The 22,090-nt window shown below is 44.1% G+C and overlaps 3 protein-coding genes across 9 annotated transcripts in view; 1 reads left to right on the forward strand and 2 right to left on the reverse strand.

Moving 5' to 3' along the window:
- Positions 1–2,505: 2,505 nt before the first annotated feature.
- LOC134876205 (calcium uniporter protein, mitochondrial-like) lies at positions 2,506–6,517 on the forward strand. 4 transcript variants are annotated; one of them, XM_063901135.1, is made up of 9 exons: positions 2,507–2,761; positions 3,145–3,199; positions 3,602–3,769; positions 4,847–4,951; positions 5,233–5,390; positions 5,461–5,567; positions 5,739–5,835; positions 6,132–6,248; positions 6,351–6,517. In XM_063901135.1, the coding sequence occupies exons 1-9, from the start codon at positions 2,714–2,716 to the stop codon at positions 6,411–6,413; spliced, it is 918 nt and encodes a 305-aa protein (XP_063757205.1). In that variant the 5' UTR covers positions 2,507–2,713; the 3' UTR covers positions 6,414–6,517. The 4 variants fall into 4 exon arrangements, with proteins under 4 accessions (XP_063757209.1, XP_063757208.1, XP_063757205.1 ...); XM_063901139.1 differs by lacking the exon at positions 5,461–5,567 and having other exon boundaries at positions 2,506–2,761; positions 5,233–5,420; XM_063901138.1 differs by lacking the exon at positions 4,847–4,951 and having other exon boundaries at positions 2,506–2,761.
- Positions 6,518–6,659: 142 nt separating this feature from the next.
- Positions 6,660–13,434, reverse strand: cfi (complement factor I). Of its 4 annotated transcripts, XM_063901050.1 has the most exons (18): positions 13,179–13,434; positions 12,471–12,669; positions 12,278–12,344; positions 11,577–11,730; positions 10,837–10,900; positions 10,589–10,754; positions 10,024–10,217; positions 9,325–9,432; positions 9,128–9,241; positions 8,987–9,022; positions 8,865–8,897; positions 8,570–8,712; positions 8,374–8,477; positions 7,989–8,093; positions 7,745–7,920; positions 7,299–7,400; positions 7,006–7,154; positions 6,660–6,796 (listed from the first exon to the last, which is right to left on the reverse strand). In XM_063901050.1, the coding sequence occupies exons 1-18, from the start codon at positions 13,230–13,232 to the stop codon at positions 6,728–6,730; spliced, it is 2,037 nt and encodes a 678-aa protein (XP_063757120.1). In that variant the 5' UTR covers positions 13,233–13,434; the 3' UTR covers positions 6,660–6,727. The 4 variants fall into 4 exon arrangements, with proteins under 4 accessions (XP_063757120.1, XP_063757119.1, XP_063757117.1 ...); XM_063901049.1 differs by having other exon boundaries at positions 9,325–9,429; positions 12,278–12,669; XM_063901047.1 differs by having other exon boundaries at positions 12,278–12,669.
- A 696-nt stretch (positions 13,435–14,130) lies between these two features.
- The window catches only part of LOC134876172 (tetratricopeptide repeat protein 39B), an 18,311-nt gene continuing 10,351 nt past the window's right edge, over positions 14,131–22,090 (reverse strand). The window contains exons 3-19 of the mRNA XM_063901067.1: positions 22,008–22,090; positions 21,514–21,645; positions 21,345–21,415; positions 21,060–21,127; positions 20,920–20,984; positions 20,696–20,801; positions 20,138–20,203; positions 19,949–20,057; positions 19,713–19,780; positions 19,559–19,618; positions 19,306–19,467; positions 19,106–19,197; positions 18,892–19,012; positions 18,687–18,798; positions 18,070–18,187; positions 17,816–17,932; positions 14,131–17,566 (exon numbers count right to left, since the gene is read on the reverse strand). The exon at positions 22,008–22,090 is cut by the window's right edge and continues 22 nt beyond it. Coding sequence (XP_063757137.1) covers positions 17,470–17,566; positions 17,816–17,932; positions 18,070–18,187; positions 18,687–18,798; positions 18,892–19,012; positions 19,106–19,197; positions 19,306–19,467; positions 19,559–19,618; positions 19,713–19,780; positions 19,949–20,057; positions 20,138–20,203; positions 20,696–20,801; positions 20,920–20,984; positions 21,060–21,127; positions 21,345–21,415; positions 21,514–21,645; positions 22,008–22,090 — 1,647 coding nt within the window. The 3' untranslated portion in view covers positions 14,131–17,469. The remainder of the gene's footprint in view (positions 17,567–17,815; positions 17,933–18,069; positions 18,188–18,686; positions 18,799–18,891; positions 19,013–19,105; positions 19,198–19,305; positions 19,468–19,558; positions 19,619–19,712; positions 19,781–19,948; positions 20,058–20,137; positions 20,204–20,695; positions 20,802–20,919; positions 20,985–21,059; positions 21,128–21,344; positions 21,416–21,513; positions 21,646–22,007) is intronic.

Raw genomic sequence — 22,090 nt, forward strand, 5'->3', positions numbered from 1 at the left:
AATGTATGAACTATCTGAAGAGAAGACCCACGATTGAAAGGCAAATAAAAGAGGATAAAAGCAGGATATAATTCACCTTCGGGGTGCAGAGCGGAATATCAAATATCCCGTACAGAGGGGACTGGGGGAAGAGGGTTCAGACATTACTCTGAGATAGAGTATATCTTCGATACCTGGATTATTTTTTAAATGTGCAACTTCATATAAACTCTAATCTGTAATTATGAGTGTAACCATCTGTACGACCTCACTGTTTGGATTTTTATTAACTTTAATAACATTTAGCAAAAGTATTGAATACTTCCCTCTGAGCTGCAGGGCTGTGAATACTCAGGTACCTCCAAACACTTAGTGACAGAAAGGTGATTCACAGCTATTACATCCCACATTTCCTGCTCTCACACACACACACACACACACACACACACACACACACACACACACACACACACACACACACACACACACACACACACACACACACACACACACACACACACACCACTCACATTTTGCATATTCTTTATCTTGATGATAAATAAAAAGGCGACCTTTCCGTATCATTTAACCTTTCCGCGCTCACATAAAAATATGGAACGTGTTTTAATATTTGATCAAATCAGAGCCGCCCCCGGCGCCAAAGATAGAGTTTGATATTTTAGCGGCTCGGTGGAAAGGTTATTTAATTCACGCTGGTCATCTTTATCCCATGTAAGCTGTGCTTCCTGTTGGGCTTCATGGATCTGTCAGTTGGATGGATGTTTGATCATTATTTATTTATGTATTCATTGAAGTATTTCTCTTTCTTTATATATGTTTTACTTTCTTTATATATCATTTTTTATTATGTATGTTTAACTGTATGTGTTTATTGACATGTTATGTTGTTTCTATTTATTTATTTAAAAAATGTACCTGTTTTAATTTATATACTTACACCTAACTTCATATATTTACAATCTCTTTTTAATAAATAGTAATTACTGTACACACACACACACACACACACACACACACACACACACACACACACACACACACACACACACACACACACACACACACACACACACACACACACACACACACACGATGAAACGTTGCCCTCTTGAGGTCACATCTGGATCTGCAGCTGCCCCATTAAGAAAACAACTTAAAAAATGAAGTCAAAAAGTATATCCTAAAACTAACCCTCAAGCACCAAAAGTGACTCGTCATGCAGAAGAGTTTATGTTGTAGTGTTATATATTTGTTATGCAACACTGTGTGCGACACAACAGAGAGACATGGGGGAGGTGAGGGAGGGTTAGGGTTGGTTTTGAGACATGAACAGGAAACCAAAGACAGGAAGCCGTGTCTATGAGGAGATGCAACTCTTTACTTTGCATTGATTTAAAGGAACTTCCCCGAGGCGTATCAATAATGTAGAGTGAGCTCCGTCTCCACGAGCCGCAGCATGTTCATGCATTACAGGTTTTAATACTCTACCTATTTAGCATTCTGAGAACTTTACGTTTGGCACTAAGGCTTTCTTAGGTGACTGCATCGCTCATAGTGAACGTAGGGGACAATAAATAGATGCACGGTTTCCCAAAAAAGATCAAATATGAGAAGTAAAACCACCATCAACAGACAGAATATGACTCAAAATAAATGCAAAATGACACGTGGAAAACACAAAGCAACCAAAGAAGAATGCTTTAGAACCAAAAAGTCTTCAAAAATGAATAAAAGGAGAAATAAAAAACAAAAAGAGGTTAAATGTGACAGAGAGCTGCTCTGTGCTGGGGGGTCCCTACTGTAGCTGGAGACTCTCAGACTACTTCCTGTGTCTCCACTTCCTGTGTCTCCACTTCCTGTGTCTCTACTTCCTGTGTCTCCACTTCCTGTGTCTCTACTTCCTGTGTCTCCACTTCCTGTGTCTCCACTTCCTGTGTCTCTACTTCCTGTGTCTCCACTTCCTGTGTCTCTACTTCCTGTGTCTCCACTTCCTGTGTCTCCACTTCCTGTGTCTCTACTTCCTGTGTCTCTACTTCCTGTATGCCTCTTTACAGCGAGGCTGCACACTGTCTGGTTTGAGTACAGAAAGCCGTAGTCATGACATCACTTCCTGTCTACTTCCTCAACCTCAATGCAAACTCTCGCTCAGTATTTCTGTAATCCGTCTTCCTGCGGGAGCGATTGCTCAGAGGTTACTTTATGTACTCCCCTCTAAGGAGGAAGTAGAAAGAGTGGAACCTTCTGTAAGTTTAAGAAGAAATATTATGTAAGAATTAAAGTATAAAAACTGTGCAACATTCTGCTGTATACAGCTAACCGGAGACCGACTGTATGCACACACAGGGAATCACCCCTCTTTGCTCTGCCATCACATATGAATGTTGGGCAAACGAAGCAGGAAGTGTTTCCACATCTTAAAAAGCTTTCAACCAGTCTCAGAGCGCTACTGTCGTTAGTCTACTGTAAGGCCACGGTTCTTAACTTCCGGTTGACTTCCGTTTCTTGCTTCCTGTGCGGTGAACCGTTTCCTGCCAGAGTATTTTCAGTGCAGTCAGAGCGAGGCAGGAGAGGGTTAACCCCTCTGAGCCTCTTCCTGCTTTGCACAGAACCTGTTTCCACTCGCCTCACATACTTCAGCCTCCGGGTGTCGGCTGGCTCTCAGCTCTGAGCAGACGCTTCACATCTGCAGTCTGTCTCTCTCCCCCGTGTAGACATGTTGGTCTCCAGATTCCTCTGCAGGGCGAGACACCGAATCACCGCAGTGAGTCTAACTTATTATAAAGTTGAACAGCTTTCAGATGTCGGGTATTTCACACATAAATGGACAGAAGGGTGGAGGGATTCTTCCTCTGTTATCTGGTCAGATGCCTTTAAACAGCTCCTAACATTCAGGAACTGCTTTATCTGCACACTGGCGCTGCTAATGCTGTGTTATACAACTTCCTTTGTTGGTGCAAAGACTTCTAACTTCGAAGCTACCGAGTATTAATACTACTGCAACGACTGGCTCCATTGTCTCTGTGGCCACGCCTTGTTTTATAGAAACCCATCAATATTAGGCTTTCCTTTATCTGACGCATCGTTGCTCAGACATTTACATGATTGTGCAACTGAAGAAAATATAATAAAGTATCTCTCTCTCAGGGCAGTCCGGTGTGGTGTGTCGCCTCCGGTTTCAGCAGTCAGCCTCCCTCTAAAGGTGAACAGCAGCCTGTCAAATACCCTACGTTCAAACAGGACTCACTCTCTGATGCAGCATGATATTCTTTGGTGGTTGGAGTCCTTACATCAACAATGACAGGAAGTTACACACATACCCTCTGGATTTGTAATGACCCACTCCATCTTCGGCTATACTTCATGGCTATTAAAGTGTCTACATTTCAAAGGTGGAAACAGATGTTGATGAAACCCTCCCTTTCTTATGAGCAATAACTGTCTGTGGACCCCCAGTCCAGATGTGTTGACTGGTTTCCAGAGATATACGGGATAAGGCCGGCTTTACCTCGGGTTGGGGGTGTCCTAAACTTTGAGGGGGGTTGATCCTTGTTGTCTGATCTATTACCCTCTCTCTCTCTCTCTTTCTCTCTGTCTCTCTCAGATGCATCAGTTCGTTACAGCCTCGGCCGCCCGGTCCTCTCGCTGCGCCTCCCTGCCGGCCGGCTCGGCCGCTTCACCTTGACGCCGATGTTGACCACCGTGGGAGATCTGCTGAGTGAAATCACAGCCAAGGACCCGGAGGTGCTCAGCGCCTCGCTTCTCAACGGGGGTAACACACACACACACACACACACACACACACACACATACACACACAGGGCAGTGCGATACTTCTTCAGCCCATAACACACACCCTGACTAGTGATGCGCGGGTTAAGGATTTTTAACCCCCGCACCAACCCAACCCATCGTGACAGCCAATCCGCACCGCCCGACCCGCAAAATTACGCTCTGATTTTTTAACCCAACCCGACCCAACCCGCGAAAATGGGAGAAAAAAAAAAAAAAAGATACCAGTGAGTTTACGTCGTGATTTGCCAAACGGTAGGCCTATTAACGAGGGGTTTTGCTCACAATTATGAGGAGATGCACGGCAGGCTATTATTTTCGCTAAACAAATGATTGACAGGAGGCATAGCTCGCAGCTTGCTGCTGCCCTTTGCTGCCTGTGTGCGGTGCATGAGACGGAGCGGGAAGAGAGGGAGAAAACCCCATTTTATCCTTACACAAAAGACAAGCATATGAACGGATACATATAACTATAATAGCTGGAATAATTGCGATTTTTACCCGACCCGCCCGCTACCCGCATTTTCCACGGAAAAAACAACCCGGCCCGCCCGACCCGCGGGCTAGCCCGCGGGACCCACGGGTTTTGGGCCAGCCCGCGCATCACTAACCCTGACCCTTCATCTGTGTTTCTGAGCTTCACCTTACAGCTAGGGCCTCTCTTCAGGGTTTTGAAGGTGTAGAAAATACTGAAGCATCCTGACTTCCTCAAAACGTTCGTACTTTTGGAAACGTCCTCAATTCCCCAAATGTTCTTACTTTGTAAAAACTGAATCTGTCGAGCATTTTGCTTTAAATATCATAAAAAAACCTTTATAAAATATCCGGATTTTCCTTATAGCGGCACCATTTCTTTAAAACGTGTCTAAACAATTCTAGCTTTCCACAAACTTTCTAAAAAAGTTCACACACACACACACACACACACACACACACACACACACACACACACACACACACACACACACACACACACACACACACACACACACACACACACACACACACACACACACAATGGTCAACAGCACAAACTAAACGTAGTTCTTCTCTTCAGATGGACAGAGAATCTCCACATGCACCTTCATGGAAACTGTTTTAAATAAAGATTTTCAATTGGTCATCAACGACGTCACACACAACGTTCGCTCACTTGGACAAGGTACAACCTGTGTGTGTGTGTGTGTGCGTGTGTGTGTGTGTGGGATGAGCTTAGCTTTGCATAAAAGGGAGCAGCTGACGCTTCAAACCAGGTCAGTATGTGAATGTTTATGCCACAGTTTTGAGTATGTCTTCTCTAACTCTGCAGGATACGCTCCTTAAAGAATACAAGCTGAGTTCAAACACAAGCTGTCGGGCTTTCCTCTGCACACGTGTGTTCTCTGTGATTATTCTGCAGGTGTGACTTAAACTAACACACACCTGTGTGTGTGTTCCTCTCAGGTGCGTCCCATGAACACGTGTTGGGTGTCGACGACATGAAGTATGTGGTGCGTCTTCTTCACTCGGCTCTGACTCTTCCTCAGCAGCTGCACGTCAAACACACGGAGCTCCTGGTGAAGCAGGAGGAGCTGAGGAGACAGCTGCAGCCTCTGGAGATGGTACAGAACTCATCTAACTCACCATGTAGTGTGAGTGTGAATATTAAACTGTGTGTGTGTGTGTTTACAGGAGAGAGTCAAGATGGGGCAGGAGGCGGAGTCTAGAGCATCACTCCTGGGGTGGGCGGGGCTAGCATACCTGTCGCTGCAGGGAGGATTCCTGGGTTACCTTACTTGGTAATACACCCACACACACAAACACACACACACACAAACCACACACAGACACACACACACACACACACACACACACACACACAAAGGCCTAACACTTCTCCGCACTACGCTAGCATCATGTTTGTGTGTTTGTGTGTGTGTTTGTGTGTGTGTGTGTGTGTGTTTTGGCAGGAATGTGTATCCATGGGATGTCATGGAACCGATTACCTTCTTCATCTCCCTCACCACCAGCATGTTGTTCTTCGCCTATTACATCCTCACCAGACAGGTGTGTGTGTGTGTGTGTGTGTGTGTGTGTGGTACTGGACCCCACTACATCATAAAATAAGACTGGTGCCCGCTTTGTTTTATCAAATGAACTTGATTTGTAAAACATGGGTCATCTGCAGTCGTGAGGTCTCTCCAGATAATGAATGATCTGAGGGCGAAGGTTAGAATTGAGTTGCATCGTTAGTGAGATGATCATGTGATGGAGAGTCTTGTGAGGAGCACAAAGGGTTTTGTGTTCATGTGACAGTATGTGTGTGTGTGTGTGTGTGTGTCTGTGTCTGTGTGTGTTTGTAGGAATTCATCTATCCGCATGTGAGGGATCGTCAGTTCCTTCACTTCTTCCACCACAGAGCATCGCACCAGAAATTCCACGTTCAGAAATACAACGAGCTCAAAGACGAGCTGGCAAAGGTGACGGACACACACACACACACACACACACACACACACACACACACACACACACACACACAAGCGCATTACTAAGACCTCTTACTGGGCGTGTGTGTGCAGGTGGAGGGTGACCTCAGTGTTTTGAGGAGCGCCATCCGGCTGAAGCCGCAGAGCGCCGGCTGAAGACGCTCTCACACTAAATGTCATTTTTGTACTTATTGTTTGTTGAAACATGTTTCTACTTCTTTCTTTTCCTAAGACAAATAAAGACCGTTTTCTAATCTCTATCTTGCATCTTCGTTATTTTGTTTTATGTAAAACATATTCTATATTATTCTATATTTCACACAAATGACATCACGAATGAGTTATCCATGAGCCCAGCACCACATGCTTTTTGGACCCAGAGTTTGAATGAACACAGATAAGGCTGTTTGAAGTATTTCATTTTGGCACATAAAACATCTTGAACTGAAACTATCAAAAGGTGTTTGATCTCAGGAGTTGAACCTGGTGACTGCAGTCCAGCCGGTGTGAAGTCTGATCCACTCGAAGTAGTGAGCGATCTGTGCGGGGAGAGATGGTTGCGTTAGCTGTAATATCAAACCATTTCAAGGCAGACACACATTCTGTTCTTTGGTAAAAACTATGACATTCCCCCAAAGATGATCCCCTAAAAAGTGTGTGAGTGCATTTATTCCCCATGTTCCTCTGAAAGGTTTTGATTTCAATCTGTTGTCCTTCAAATGTTCATTTGATGTTTACTGTTCATTACCTGTGTATAAACCCCGGGGAAGCCCGGCATGCCGCACTTGTCCCCCCAGCTGACAATGCCCCACAGGTAGGAAAACCCCAGCTCGTCCTCACACACCAGAGGCCCCCCACTGTCCCCCTGACACGAGTCCACACTGCCGTCCAGGTCCCCTGCACACACACACACACACACACACACACACACACACACACACACACACACACACACACAAACACAAACACACACACACACACACACACATTAGCACATGCACAGAGTGTGTACAGCAGCTGATTTAAGGGGATCACACACACCTGCACACATCATGCCGGGTTTGAAGCGCGGTCCGTAGTAGCTCTGACAGTCATCGATCAGGGAGACGTTCGCCCACAGCAGGACCTTCGCCGCCCTGCCGTCTGAGGACGAGAAACACCACGGTCTGAGCACATTTCTGCTCAATGTCCCTCTTTAGATCTGCTCTCCTGCTTTTAAATTCAGATAGTCTACCTCAGTCATTTGTCATATTGAGGAGTTTTTAAAAACGTTATATGACTTGCAAACATTTTCATTTCTATAAAAGAGTTTTACACTTTCTAAATATACTCTTATTTTACCCGTTAATCTTTCTGTGATCCCTCTTGTATATTTCTACTTCTTGTTCTTTCTTGTAGCTGAGCTGCCTGTGAAATAAGGCCTGATCCTGATTTAAAGCGCCAGAACGTCAGAGTCTTTCAGGTGTAAGGGACAGGTGCTCCCTCACCTGCCGTGCGGCCCCAGCCCGAGATGCTGCAGGTGTGGTTGGGCTGGAACAGCTGGACGGTCCAGGGCACGCAGACGGCGCTGACGGCCGGGTTCTCCTCCAGACATTCCTCCTTAAAGGGGAGCTTCTCCAGCTCCACCAGAGCGATGTCGTTCTCGTACGTGGCAGGGTTATAGCTGCACACAGAGACACGGTATTCAGTCCTGATGGCTGACACGCAGTGACTCAGGGTCCCGATACTTACTTCGGGTGGATGCGGATGTCTTGGACAGGAACGATGTCTGTTGTGCTCTGAGACCGAGTTTTTTTCCAGAGAGAAAACTTCACGCTGAACGCAGAGGGGTTCGGCCTGGAAAATAAATACTGAGAGTCAAGAGAGTGTCACAACAACCGCCGTTACACTCCTGTGTTCAGTACCACAGTTACGGCTGAAACCAACGACTAACACCGATTTGCTTCTGAATTATTTCCCAGTTGAATTCCTTTATATACTGCTGGCTAGTCTGCTCAAGGACACAACGACACCCTGACTGCAGTGGGGATTGAACCAGTGCTCCCCTAATCCGAACATTAACACACTACCCCACTGAGCCACAGCCTCCCATCACACAGAATCTAAATGAACGTACCTGACGCAGTGAGCCGCGGTGATTACCCAGCATCCCCCGACGTACGCGCCTCCACAGTCGATCTTCCCTCTGTCCACCAGAGCAATCTGCCACTGGATCTGAGTCTGCCCAGCGCCAACAGTTTGATATTAAGAACAGCTCATCCTGATACGCAGGTGTACCGTTAATAAGACAAACAGCTGTACTTCTTACTTACGGGGTTTGCAGGGAGGCCCCCCACCACCCTCCGGACTCGGATGCTCCGCCTTCGCTCTTCCACCTCCGTATCGTCCACCGTGGTCGCGTTGGGGATCCCGCAGTACAGCTGAGACTCCAGATGCTCTCTGTCGGTCCTCATCTCTGCAGGAAACATGCAGGAAGAGACTCTACTATCCTTCCAACCCTCAGGCGATTGATATGTGGAGGACTAATATTGGCCTTAAGGTGTATTCTGATGTTCCGGTGTTGGACCATCGATGTTTAGGGTTTATGTTTAGGATGTTTGGGCATACCTTTTTTTGGAGAGGACCTATCTTGAATGGAATCTGAAAACATAAGAGTAGAAGTTCAATGACAACATCATCAGGGTTTAATGTAATGAGGCTCCTCCTCCTCTTTCCAGGTCCATGTATACCTGATCTCCCCAGTTGCCTGAACTCTGGTTCTGGTTCTGTAAAGAAAATACATCTTTTAACAATTACTACAAACCTTTAGAGAATCAGACAGACGGCCGTACGCTCAATAACTGCAGGAAGATGAGCGTGAAAAGACTCACTTTTGAACTTCTCTGATTCATCCGCGCCGTCCAGACAGTCCATCTGACCGTCTCCGAGTGCGTCCGGGTGCAAACACACGCCGGTCTTACAGCGGAAACCTCCGTTCCTGCATCCTGTCGATCACACATAATGTTCTTTGTGAAGGGCCAGACTTCAGAAATGCTTTTTAGAAATCTGTGTGTGTGTTTTTCTTTACTTCTGCAGCACATCTCGTCACTGCGGTCGCCACAGTCGTCGACCCCGTCACAAGTCTGGTTCAGAGACACACACTTTGTGTTTGCACACTTAAAGCCACACTCTTCTTCTGAAACGCAGAACAAGAGGCACCTTCATGGTCTCTGATCACAGGGTGTGGCTGCTATCTCAAGAGCCAAAGGAAAATCTAAGAGCCATTATGATTTATTCTTTACAGTCAAACAATGTCAGGTAGCAAGGCCAGGTAGGCCCATAAATACTTTCAGCTCCTGCCCATGTGGACCGCTGGATTAGACCCATATTGTGGAGTTTTCACAAAGTTTTCCAAATATGGGCAGATGTAGACCAGATGTGGTCCCATCTGCGCATGCGTTAATTTGCCGGTTGGTAGGATCGGTTTTTTTGACTGGTGAAGCTGAGCTGTTGTTTACCTAGCATGTGTAATGTATGTTCGAGTGCTTGGTGAAATAAAACGTGTAAAAGACAGATCGGATTCCCGTGCTTGAGTAGGACACTGTTTCACCAGTAGAAACCCCCTTTTGCGGTGGGAAGTATTAGATTAAAGCAGTTAATTTAATAAAACCGTACACATACAGTCTGCAGTTTTGGGCCAGTATATGCACAACTTGTGAACTTTGTGTAGTAATTACCTCACCTTAAAAGTAATGAATCACCTAACAGGAGTTGTCATCTTTTTTACCTTCTGCATGTTTGTAACAGGTCACGTTGGCGATCCTCCCGTCTCTGATCGGCAGGCTGGCCTGGATTTCACACTCGGCTAGAGAAGTCTCAAACCCTTGGCAGCGGACGCTCACACATTTGGCCGGAAACCCTTTGCCGTCAATTCCGTTAGTCAGCGACGAGTATAACATGGAAGCAGCTGTCATCGCACCGCTGTCAGCAAGTCACACAACACAGTTTAAAAGTCCAATCACAAGACAGAATGAAGATATGTGAAATGGGACAACTTCCTCAGCTGTCTGAAGCTTGAGAATTGGGGCCCACACACTAAGCTTGGACCTGAAGAAGAGAGGCGATTCAATTCTTGTTATGTGAGATCATTCCTACACATCAAGGTCACAAGTTGTCCATATCCGAGGCACCGACCACAAGCATGTGTGGGTCCAATATGGGCCCAAACTGTACATATTGTACATATCGGTCATTGACAAGTGTTGTGTGGAGCTACTGTCGCTAGCAGTCGGTGTAAATGCCTCTTCATACCACAGGTTTGAATCATTAACTATAATATGATGTCTTCTCACAGGGCATTTCCATGCTCCCTGCAGGCCACGTTAGCAGCCGCCATGTTCCAGGTCTCGCCGCAAACCAGTAACTCCTGTCCGGCCTCAGGGTCCGCATCGTTAGGAACGAAGACCTGAACGCTTCCTGTGTCAGGGTCTATCGAGCTCTTGTATTTTGGAAGATCCGCTGCGGTGAAAGGGAAATGATGGCAATGAGAAATGGGAATATAGCAGTGAAGAAGTGCTGAGATGGATCTCTGAGAGCAAACCTCCGCATTGTTTCCCAAAGTGGGACATGGCGGGTTTCTTGGTGCGACACGAGACGGCCATCACCTGGAAAACAGATTTACTGCTGTCAGATGAAGGGAGAATTTAATGACGTTTGAAAATGATTCTCTGGAAAGTGTTGCAAGCTCTGTGAAGAAATGTGAAGAAAAGGATAACCCTGGAAACCCAGCTGTTCTTATATACCCGGAGAGCTTGGAATAACTCTGAGGGGAACCAGGGAGATCATAGTGAGAGAGGAGGTTAGTGATGGCATTAAGTGTTTGTGACATGAGAAAATATCGTTAATGAACAACAAAATGCTCTAGATCCAAATGAGAAAATATTCTAGAAATAAAACAAATGTGTTCCAATGTAAGAACATGTCCTGAGTAATGAGCAAAACATCCTAAATATTCTGCAAACAATACGAAATATTCCTAATAAAGAAAATATGCTAGATACATTCATAAATTAATAACAACATACTGTATTTCAAACTAATTCCAAATTATACAAACAATAAATACTAAAACTGTCAAAAATAAATCAGAACATTTTATTTAAAACTTATAAATCTTCCTATTCAAAAAAACAAAGAACTGTAAATCAGAGACCTGCCTTTAGGGTCAACTGCAGAAAGACATTTGTAAATGTAGGTCCCACAGGTTCCAGAAACACATTCCTGCTTTGTGTTTCTGGAATCAGTTCCCAATCCAGACCACCCGTCCATTCCCAGCCTCACCTGACAGAAGGAGCGGTACTTTCTGTTGTCATGTCCACAGACCGGAGCCACGTCCTCGGACGGACACAGGTACGGTGGTTTACAGGAGCAATGTCCTTCAATGCAACGCTCCCACGGAGGACAGAACACCAGGGAGCATGATGCTCGAGTAAATCTGACAAATGATGGAAGATAGATCCTAGTGTAAAGACAGAGAGCTGGAGTTCTGAGATAATCATCTTAGTGTCTACGTGTTAGTTCTTAGCGTTTCACATTTGCTTTACTTTCTTTGTTAAAGGACCTCACAGGTTGCACCACGAACACACTCTTGAGTAACAAAGTCAACATGTTGGTCTTCCTGCTGACTAATGTAGATAATCAGTAGCTCCAACGAAGGCTCATTAATCTGCTGTTATAGCTCCGGCTGCCCGATCCATACCGGGAACACGGTTTGTTCTGAGCATGTGCAAAAACACAGCTGCTTCCTGTCACCGCTATCACTTTACGTCGTTGTTGAAAAGGTGCTGATATACACCCTTGTAGATTTAAATGTGTGGACCTTTTGTCTTTCAGATATTAGAACATCTTTTCTCGTCCCATAATTTAAACATTGTGTGAGGCTTCTCAGTTCTGGCTCGCTTATAGGCACAACACAGTCCCGTTGCAACACATACAACATTAAATGTGGCTTTCGAATTCAAACAAATCAAAATTCCACTTACTTCTTCTCCAAACACTCAGATGGACCCAGAAAGTCATCGTTAGGGGTCGTGGGGGCTTCAGGGGTCATGGGGGCTTCAGGGATCGTGGGGGCTTTAGGGGTCGTGGGGGCTTTAGGGTTTGTGGGGGCTTCAGGGATCGTGGGGGCTTTAGGGTTCGTGGGGGCTTCAGGGATCGTGGGGGCTTTAGGGTTCGTGGGGGCTTCAGGGATCGTGGGGGCTTTAGGGTTCGTGGGGGCTTTAGGGTTCGTGGGGGCTTCAGGGATCGTGGGGGCTTTAGGGATCGTGGGGGCTTTAGGGAGCGTGGGGGCTGGAGGATGTGGGGTTTTTGCTGGTGCTTTTGTGATCTCCCGGATCTGCTCTACAGGTGTTTGATGCTCCTCTGATGACTCCTTCTGAACATACAAACATTTTGTAATCAAGAGGATAAAAGACATTTGCACATTATCTGGATAAAGTGTGACGCAGAGGATACACAACCTTACTTATGTATATGTAAAAGTCAAAAGTACCTGCTGGTTGTTCAAATCAGCTGAACATTGTTGAATATTTGACTCAACTTGCATTAGACTTTACTATACTGTAAACCAAACTACAAGTTACTATGATGTACTATATCATCATGTTCCTAAGTGCAAAATAAAAACAGACTTAAAAAACCATTACAAAATAAGTTAAAAAAGAGGTATTTCTTGAGCTCAGGGTTTGAAATGCATAACTAATAATGTGAATGTATTGCAGATGTCCTTTTTGAAATGCTGCTTTTACATTAATTTGTTTTTTCAAACTGCAAAAACATCTGGAAACCGTCTCAAACTCCTTGTTTTTCACTTGATTTGAGCAGCTCTAAATCCCAAAATGTGAGAAACAAGAAGTTCATAAAAAACATTTGTTGGTAACTTACCGTTTCAGAATAAATGAGGAAAAGAAACACCAAGTAAAGAGAAGCTGGTCTCATCCTGACAACAACAAATAGCCTCCACAGTTCTTCAAAAGAGTCTTCTTTCTTTTCTTGCGGGACAAATTACTAAATGACTCCAACCAGATACTGAAATATAATGTCCAATGAAGAAACAGCTGCAGATAGACAGTTCTCCCCTCTGGAAAGGAGCAATGTGCAGAAATCTCTCGTCCACTGTCATCAATCAATCATTAGCTCGGCCTGAGCACACAACCCGACTCCTCATTGACTCATCTGATTGCTCATGTAATGTACTGTCAGCGAACGGTCGATAAAGAGTCCGGGAACGGTTGTTTGTGTGCACGTTGGAAAACCCAACTTCCAGTAACCACAAAAACACAGGCGGCATCTGAATCGATACTGAAGGCTCAATCTGTGGCCCTTTTTACAAAGACATTTTGACTTGTAGCTGTTGGAGAACTACCGGTGTTAATAATACAATTAAGCTGCAAAATTAATTGAGTTGTTGGGAGTAAAATGGGAAATCTAATGGCACCTTCTCTATTCTCCAATTGGCTTTGATTGGACAACTTCTATCTTCAAACTCAACCTTTATTTTGACTGCATTTACCACATCTGTAAAGTTGAGAAACACACACATGTCCAGGTTAAGGGTCCTAGTATTGTAAATTCTGGCTATCATGGTTTACGGGGACATGGGCATCTAATACTTCAGAGGCATTTTTAATGTCACCTCTCATACCTCTAATTTCCTGCAATAACAAGTCAAAATGTCTGCTGGGAATTGACCTACATATTTGGGACAGGCGACCCTGAACATCATAAAACGATGGAAGTACAAAACAGTTAATGTTCAACACTGTTTCAATAAAACAAAGAAGGCATTTCAAAATCATTGTGGACTTTATCTGCGAGGTTGAAAAAACAGACAGCCTTATTTTAACCTCTTACTTTATTTACTTCTGAATTTCAAACAGAGATTTCAGATGTAGACATTTCTATAATTACATGTCAATAAAGTAAAAAAAAAAGCCAAAGTCAACTAGAAACTATCACTGAGTAAATACAGTATACTCTTTGTTATCGAGGTCTAAAAATCTCCCTTAGCATCTCTTGCTGTTAGCTGGATATACACAAAGCCACAAAGACACCATAAACAACAGCAGCAGAGTTTCCATGATGAGTCAAATAAAGAACATCTCGTTAAACATTACTGAATATTTGACAGTAAAAGTGTTATTGTTTAATTAGTTTTAATGCCACAAAATGCACCAGAAGCGAAGTTTCTTAAAATCTCCTCAATGTTTTGAGAACAGATTTCAGATTTTGAACATCAATATGCATTAATAAGAACTAATGTAGGAAACCAGAAGCTGTTGAGTAGAAAGGCAATACAACAAATATGGCTTTCAAATTATATTGCAGAAACTTCACGGAAAGTAACTTTGGTAACTTGTATAATAACTTAATGCACACAACAGAAATCCTTTTTGTCCCAACGCATCAGTGAACCCACAAACCTGCTTTTACGAGTGTCTGCATTGAAACGCTGTGTTAAAAGAAACCGTGAGCTCAAGTAATACATATTTTGTGCGAGTATTTATATTAATAAAAGGCTGAAGAATGTAAGACGCACAAAGGGACACTTATGCACAGCGGTACCAGCTGAAAACCTGTTCGTCTGATGCCTCTTTATTGCACCGCCGTCTACAACCGTGAATATTTGGTGATGTCACTTCCTGCCGTAAAGCAAATACAGTAAAGTCCATATATAAGAAAACATAACGAAAAGCATGCGATGCAAACCATAATAATACAAACAACAGTTCAAAACACAGAAGCACATATCTGGCTGTGAAAATGAAAAATATTGAAGACTTTTATTTTCAGGGAAATGAAGGAAAAAAGTTATGATCCCAAAAGGCGTTGAAAAGACGCTCTCAATGTAATGCTAATTCTTTAGCCTATGCTAGTGATGATACCACTTATAACAGGCAACATGCTAATACTGTAGCATAAGCTAAGGGCGTGAGGCAGCGCACTTTTGATAAACCAATCACGTAATAGCAAACTGATAACACTAGGAACATTATCTTTAATAATCGCTGAGTTCATTTAGTTTTTCCAGCAGCAAAACCTTGTTTTTATTAGCAACGTTAGCTTGGCCGCTTCATAGCATTAGCATTTTAGCGGGAGGGTGTAATCAGCGGCATTACTTATAGTTGATTTCCTGCCAAATGTTTCAGACTCTGGTCCTTTGATTTAAACGGGTATCAACTGTATAAAACCTCTTAAATATGTACTGCACATAGCCAATAAAGTTAGTCCCAGAAGGTCCCAACAAAACGGGCACAAAATACACACGGATAAAAGACAGGTATAATTTGGTCCAACACATTCTTTACAGGGAGAAGGCTCAACATGGACCAATTAGAGACAAACTGTTCCTCAGACATATTGAGTATAATAAAAAGCCACCATTCCCCAATTTCACTTGGTAAAAACCAAGCGTACCTTTCTGACATAGTGTTAGTATTTCATATACAAAGCAGTGAGTGGAATCAAAGTACTTGAAGTCAAACGCAGAAAAAAGGATTATAGATTGTGCTTTCTAGAAAAACATACGTAAATATATATAAACTAAACGAACTGCTCTCCATTTATGTTGCTGGTTTATATAATGAAGAGTAAATGATAGAATATCATTTATTTTAGGAAAGGAAAAACAGGCCTTCATTCTGTGGAAGTCAATAAAAGCCTTCGGTGCGCTTCATGGTGTCGCAAAGAGGGCGTTTAAGCGTTTTAGTTTGAAGAAATATATAAATATATTTTAGTAAATAAAGAAAATTGTCATGTGTGGAGGCAGAGGAGAAAAGAAGGACCCTTTATGGACGTTTAGCTCGTCTTTGTTGAATATATATATCTCATGTCCACTAGGGAGCAGCCAAACAACAAGAAGGCCAATCAAACACAAACCTAAATAAAGGCATTTGAAGTAGCTTAGGTTTGCAGATTGCACTGGTTTTGGTAGATTTGTCACACAGGGGTGTTCATCTTTACTAAAACTGATTCATTTCAATTTACAAAGCAAACATTTTCCATCAGTTTCTTCTCTCTCCCGTTTACCATTACACATAATCTTTGATGCTTTGTGTTTGAAATCTCACTCTGAACTCTCTTCATGTTCCTGGAAATATAAGCTGACCGTTAACGGAAGATCAAATAAGAGAAACCGTATTTAAAACATGTCCGACGCAAACAGAGGGATCTGATATTGCTGCTCAATCTGCGTTTACTGCCCTCATGTGTGTGCAGGTCTCCTGTTTTAATATGCGGGTTTCCCAGTGTGTGCAAGCTTGGAATGAATGGATTGTGTGTGTGTGTGTGTGTGTGTGTGTGTGTGTGTGTGTGTGTGTGTGTGTGTGTGTGTGTGTGTGTGTGTGTGTGTGTGTGTGTGTGTGTGTGTATAAGCCACGCTTGGTGAGAAGGCTTGTTTGTGTGCATGATGCATTATGAGGAAGAGGAAAACAAAAGGCAAAGTAATAAATATAAAGCATACTAACCTCTCCCTGCGGTTAACATGTACGCACGCTCATCATCACCTCAGCATTTCTGATTCTACCCTCAAACAATACATCCTTTTTGCCTGAATGCGTGGTTATGAGCGTTATAAGGCCATGATTTTTTAGCTAGCATTAGATTAAAACGGCATAGAGGAGGCGGAACAGAATGGTTTCCCAGATCTTTTGCCACCTATTTATTAAGAAACAGTTCTTACCTGGTGCTTTAATCTGAGAACCTGCTGTTGTCTGAAAAGCGTCTCTGATTGAACGAGCCCCTGATGGTGCGTTCGCATCCGACACACAGTTAGTTTTTCCCACGCAGATGCAAAGAGGATTAAACCAAACTCCCTTCAGAAGACTTTTCAGCAATCCGTCTCATTATTTTGTTAATTTTGGTACGGTTATTGCAATTAAAGCCGTGGATTCTGGGTCTTTACCGCTACACCAAACGAGATAGAGACAAATGGTGAGCTGGTCGAACTGGTTTCCAGTGTAAACGCACCATGAGTGTGAAATCGTGAACTAATTGATTCATTAAAGATCTTGCATTGAAGCCCGTCGCTGAACCTGTGGATAAACTCTGGAGACCCTGAGCCGGTTTGAGACGCTCTCATCTGTCCTCACAACAACAAATAAATAAATAAGGAAACGTGTAATATAAGCAATGGAGAATTCCTGCTGGATGTGATGGGGGGGGGGGTCCCTGTGGATTATGGGGTGCCGACAGGAGATCCTCTGAGGCTGCTCAGAGCTGCGTGGATCCTGAAGTGCAGCCGGGACTCCATGGAGTAATCTTTGTAGTTCATCCTGAGGGAAGACACGGAATCAAACCTAAAATACATCTGATTTCTACTTTCAAAACTCCCTTTAACTAAAGGCCATAATTATAATAACAACAACAACAATAATAGGAATACAGAAGTAGAGTAAAGGTATACTAAGGTTAACATGACATAAAGGACGGTGTGATGAATTGATAAAACAATAACTGTAGGTTGTTAAAGGTGTATGATGATGTAAAAGGTATACTTATATATATTTATATGGATCACTCACTTGGCAGTCTCGATGTAGGAGGTTGCCTTGGTGAAGTCTCCCTGTTGTTTGTAGAGCAGTCCCAGCTCGTAGAGAGTGAAGGGGATCAGGTAGTGATCGTATCGGATACGACTCTCGCTGCAGACACAGATTACAGCGCTTATCTTAAAGAAGTGTGTGAAACCTGTCTGTCTGAGATTCTATGTGTGTGTGTGTGTGTGTGTGTGTGTGTGTGTGTGTGTGTGTGTGTGTGTGTGTGTGTGTGTGTGCGTTACCTGGAGAGGACCTGTGTGAAGCAGAGCTCGGCCTGCAGTAACCTGCCCAGGTGTTTCAGACAGAGGCCCTTCAACATCTGTACCAGGCAGCTGTCGTCCGGGTGGAACTCCGACGGGCCTGAACACAGAACACAAGCCCTGTTACTTTGTTGGTGCGACTGTAGCTTTAAAGTGGTTGTCCTATTATGGGGTTTTCTCACTCCTTTTGCTTCAACCTTCTCACTTTTACCCTAAAAGATAGGATCTTCTTTTAAATTTCTGGAGCTTTTTCTAAATGTCGACTTTTAAAAATGTCCCACTATTTTTCATTCTAGCTCCTTCTCCTTGTGGCCCTAATCGTTTTCTTTTATATGTCTATGTCTCGCAATCTTTTTTCCTTTAGATTTTTTTCCAAATTAAAATTCAGACTTTTTTTTCTAAATGTCAACTTTTAAAAATTCCGATTATTTAAAAAACAAAAACACTTTTTTTCCGAAAAGATCTGATTTTATTCCAGATGTTTTTATTCAATACAATTTGCAAACAAGGTGGGCCAGAAAGAAACCCTGTGGAACTCCTGCTTGACTTTGACTTGCTATTGTAAGTATGAAGTAGCTACGGTGTTATTTTGAACGCACTGGGATCGGTGCGTAGCTGCTCCTCGGCCGTCTCTATTGTCACCAGCAAGGCCTCGGTGCTGTCGGCTCTTTTCCCGACGATGGTGAAACCGTTCCAAACGTACATCATCTCCTACAGAGAGGGAAAATTACACCAATGAAAATGTCCCAGACCCTCACAACACTCAATCAATGTGTTTAATCGCAGAAATGTACGTTAGCATACCAGTGCGGGGATGACCAGGGGGATGGGGCTAGCAGCTTTGTAGCGTCTGGATTTCCTCACGGCAAATTTCTCTGTCGGGATGGACTTCCCCGCCAGCCGCTGTTTGAGCCCCTCCACCTGCCTGCTCACACCGAGGAGGAGGACAGAAAACATTATATATTTTACTCTAGCTGTTGTCCAACTACTGTGGGGACATTATTCCTGTTTTATTGACCTAAAGAGCTCCATGATGTCCTCCCCCGTCTTCTTTGCGTCCTCCTCTGACATCATACTGAGAATGGCGGCCTTCTGGTACACATAAATAGCCTGGAGATTGGATAAACATTGTTATACCTTTCCAGTCCTTTGGTTTTACCCCCTGTTCCTTGACTGTTTATTATTTGTGTTTGTTTCTAAATTGAATTGCAGGGTCACCTTGGACCAGCGGCTCTCCTTGCACAGTAGGTCAGCGTAGTGGTACGCCTGCTGCCACTCCTGCTGGTAGGAGTGTGTCCACATCAGCTCCCAGTAGCACAGATGGTGGATCTGCTTCCACTCCTGCTGGCTGCTGATGCACTCCTCGTACATCGCCCGGGCCTGAAAGCACACAACACCTTTACTTCATCAGTCCTCAGGCAGAAGGAGGGAAGAGGGACAATCCTGAGATGTGTGTTTTGCAATAGAAGACCTTCTCGAAGTTTCCTCGTAGCGTGGAGATACGAGCGGAGTAGAAGAGAATGATGGAGCCCTGAAGGAAACCCAAACATGATGCAGTTTATCGATTTGTATTTTTACATACTTTTGAAATACACTTTTCTGCAGTGTGTGTGTGGTTAGCTTACTTTGGGGTATTTCTGTTGGTAGGGCTCCAGCAGAGATTCAGCCTCCAGAAGGTTTCCCTCTCCAGTTCCTGTTCAAACACAACACCGCTTTCAACTGGCATGAAATAATTCCCCAAAAAACTTCCTGAGGAGAACAGTTTTTTGCACCTGATACTAACCCTTACTGGGATGCCAAGAGGAACAGCTGTTCTATTAAAGTCTATTGGAAAGGTTGATTGTGTGATTGGTTTTCCTACCGAGTATCAGGGACACATATGTGTTGTAGAAGAGCAGCGTGAGAGAGCAGAGGACGGACCGCAGGCTGTGGCTGGAGGCCCCCTCCCTCAGCTGAGAGAGACCAAACCCCTGCACACACACATTAATATTCACTGTCAGATTACAGGAGGTTTCCACAGCTTTCTAAAGTGAGGAGGCTCCTAACTAACCCTGTTTCCTGAGAATCCGATGAACTCCAACAACCTCAAAATCCTCTGAGGTAGAAGAGACAGCATCTGAAAGAGAGAGAAAATACTTTGAACCACAAAGAAATGAACTCTAAATCAGTGCAGCTATGTTTCACTCTGATCGGCCTCTATGCTGATGACATGCAATACTCTTTGGCAATTACCAAAGTGTTCATGTGATAAAACCCATTCCACTTTCACTAAGTGACTCATTCTAGGTCAACATAGAGCAGTCAAAGAGGCAGATAATACTATAAACTCACCATGAACTAAACTTTATTCTGTATCTGTGTTTATTTTATTCTCTGATTCGCAAATCTGCTGATGAAAAAGCACTTTTTTAATGCTAATGCTAACATTAAAGATCCCTAAAAAGCTGACCAGCTACATTAGTACTTGGTCCCTTACGGGGGCTTGAACCAGCAACCCTATGGTCCCAAAATCCCTACGGACTGAGATCCTGTTGCTCAAAGAACAACTGTACAGCAGTTAGACTCCTCCCGTCTGGGGCTCCAGGGTGAATAGAAGAAGCTAACCCACCAGGTTGAACGATCCGATGCCAAGCTTTACCCCGCCCTCGAACTGCCTGAACGCATCGGACTGGCCCGCCACGTCCTGAGCGGCATTCAGGGAGTTCTGACATTCCCTGTTTAATTAAAAAACAGACCGTTAGGAAGGAAATGAAATCCAGATCTTAATTGTTTTTAGAAGTGCTTTTGTTGTCGTTATATTCTGAGTACATGTTCCCCTGTTTTGAAACTCACTTGTAAATTTGGTAGCTGGTTCGAATCTTGATGCCTCCTTTTATGAAACTGATCATGTTTTCGTCCTGCGAGAGAGAGGGGGTGGAATCAAACACCATTTAATCAGGAAGTTACGATGTGAGCACTGAGGAGGGGTGTACCTGCACAAAGGTCAGCGTGGCTTTCTGCAGCAGACACTCAGCGTAGCAGATCTCTGCGTGCATCTCCTCTGCAAACACACACACACACACACACACACACACACACACACACACACACACACACACACACACACACACACACACACACACACACACACACACACACACACACACACACACACACACACACACACACACACACACACACACACACACACAGTCACTTCCTGCTGTCAATCAAAGTGTGTGTGTGTGTGTGTGTGTGGGATCAGAGTGTGTGTGTACCTTCCTGCAGGTTGGACTGCTTGCTGATGAGACTGGACAGAGAGCCGACCACTGAGTTCCTCTTCCTGAATCTGCGGCAGATAAATAAATAGGGATGATTCTGCTTCCCTCCTGAAATATCTAATCTCTCTGAGCAGAATATAACGTGATGTCATCATGATGATCGGACCTCTGGCAGGTCTGCAGCGCGTCCTTGATGGTGGACATGGCCGTCTGGATGTCTTTGTGCTCAAAGGTCATGGTGGCCTGCATCACCAGGATGGTGCTGTAACCCAACGCATGGTACATGCTGTCCCTCGACCTATACACACACCACACACACACACACACACACACACACACACACACACACACACACACACACACACACACACACACACACACACACACACACACACACACACACACACACACACACACACACACACACAAAGAATCAATCAAGTACTTATTCTGCAGAAAAAGGTCCTTTATGGTAGTTAAAGTACGAATACCACTTTGTGAAAACACCAAGCACATACACACCTTAGTATTATTATTCATGATGTAAACACACACACCCCCACCCCCACCCCCAACCCCCCCCACACACATACACACCCCCACCCCACACACATACATACACCCCCCCCACCTCACACACACACACAAACACACACAAACCATGGTTTGAGGAGGTCCAGGGCTTCGGAGAACTTGTTGTTGAGGACCAGGTTGAGAGCGCACTGAGTCTCTTGGATGGCTGT

This window comes from Eleginops maclovinus, chromosome 14 (assembly GCF_036324505.1).
Source record: "Eleginops maclovinus isolate JMC-PN-2008 ecotype Puerto Natales chromosome 14, JC_Emac_rtc_rv5, whole genome shotgun sequence".
Classification (NCBI taxonomy): domain Eukaryota; kingdom Metazoa; phylum Chordata; class Actinopteri; order Perciformes; family Eleginopidae; genus Eleginops; species Eleginops maclovinus.

What these genes read in the sequence shown, in the direction of transcription:
- LOC134876205 (XM_063901135.1), top strand. Translation starts at nt 2,714, where the DNA reads ATGTTGGTCTCCAGATTCCTCTGCAGGGCGAGACACCGAATCACCGCA. An exon ending in CAGTCAGCCTCCCTCTAAAG is followed by an intron (nt 3,200 to 3,601) that starts GTGAACAGCAGC and finishes TGTCTCTCTCAG; the next exon opens with ATGCATCAGTTCGTTACAGC. An exon ending in TCAAAGACGAGCTGGCAAAG is followed by an intron (nt 6,249 to 6,350) that starts GTGACGGACACA and finishes GTGTGTGTGCAG; the next exon opens with GTGGAGGGTGACCTCAGTGT.
- cfi (XM_063901047.1), bottom strand. Translation starts at nt 13,232, where the DNA reads ATGAGACCAGCTTCTCTTTACTTGGTGTTTCTTTTCCTCATTTATTCT. An exon ending in TCCTCATTTATTCTGAAACG is followed by an intron (nt 12,670 to 13,178) that starts GTAAGTTACCAA and finishes TTGTATGTTCAG; the next exon opens with AAGGAGTCATCAGAGGAGCA. An exon ending in CAGGCAACTGGGGAGATCAG is followed by an intron (nt 8,898 to 8,986) that starts GTATACATGGAC and finishes TTATGTTTTCAG; the next exon opens with ATTCCATTCAAGATAGGTCC.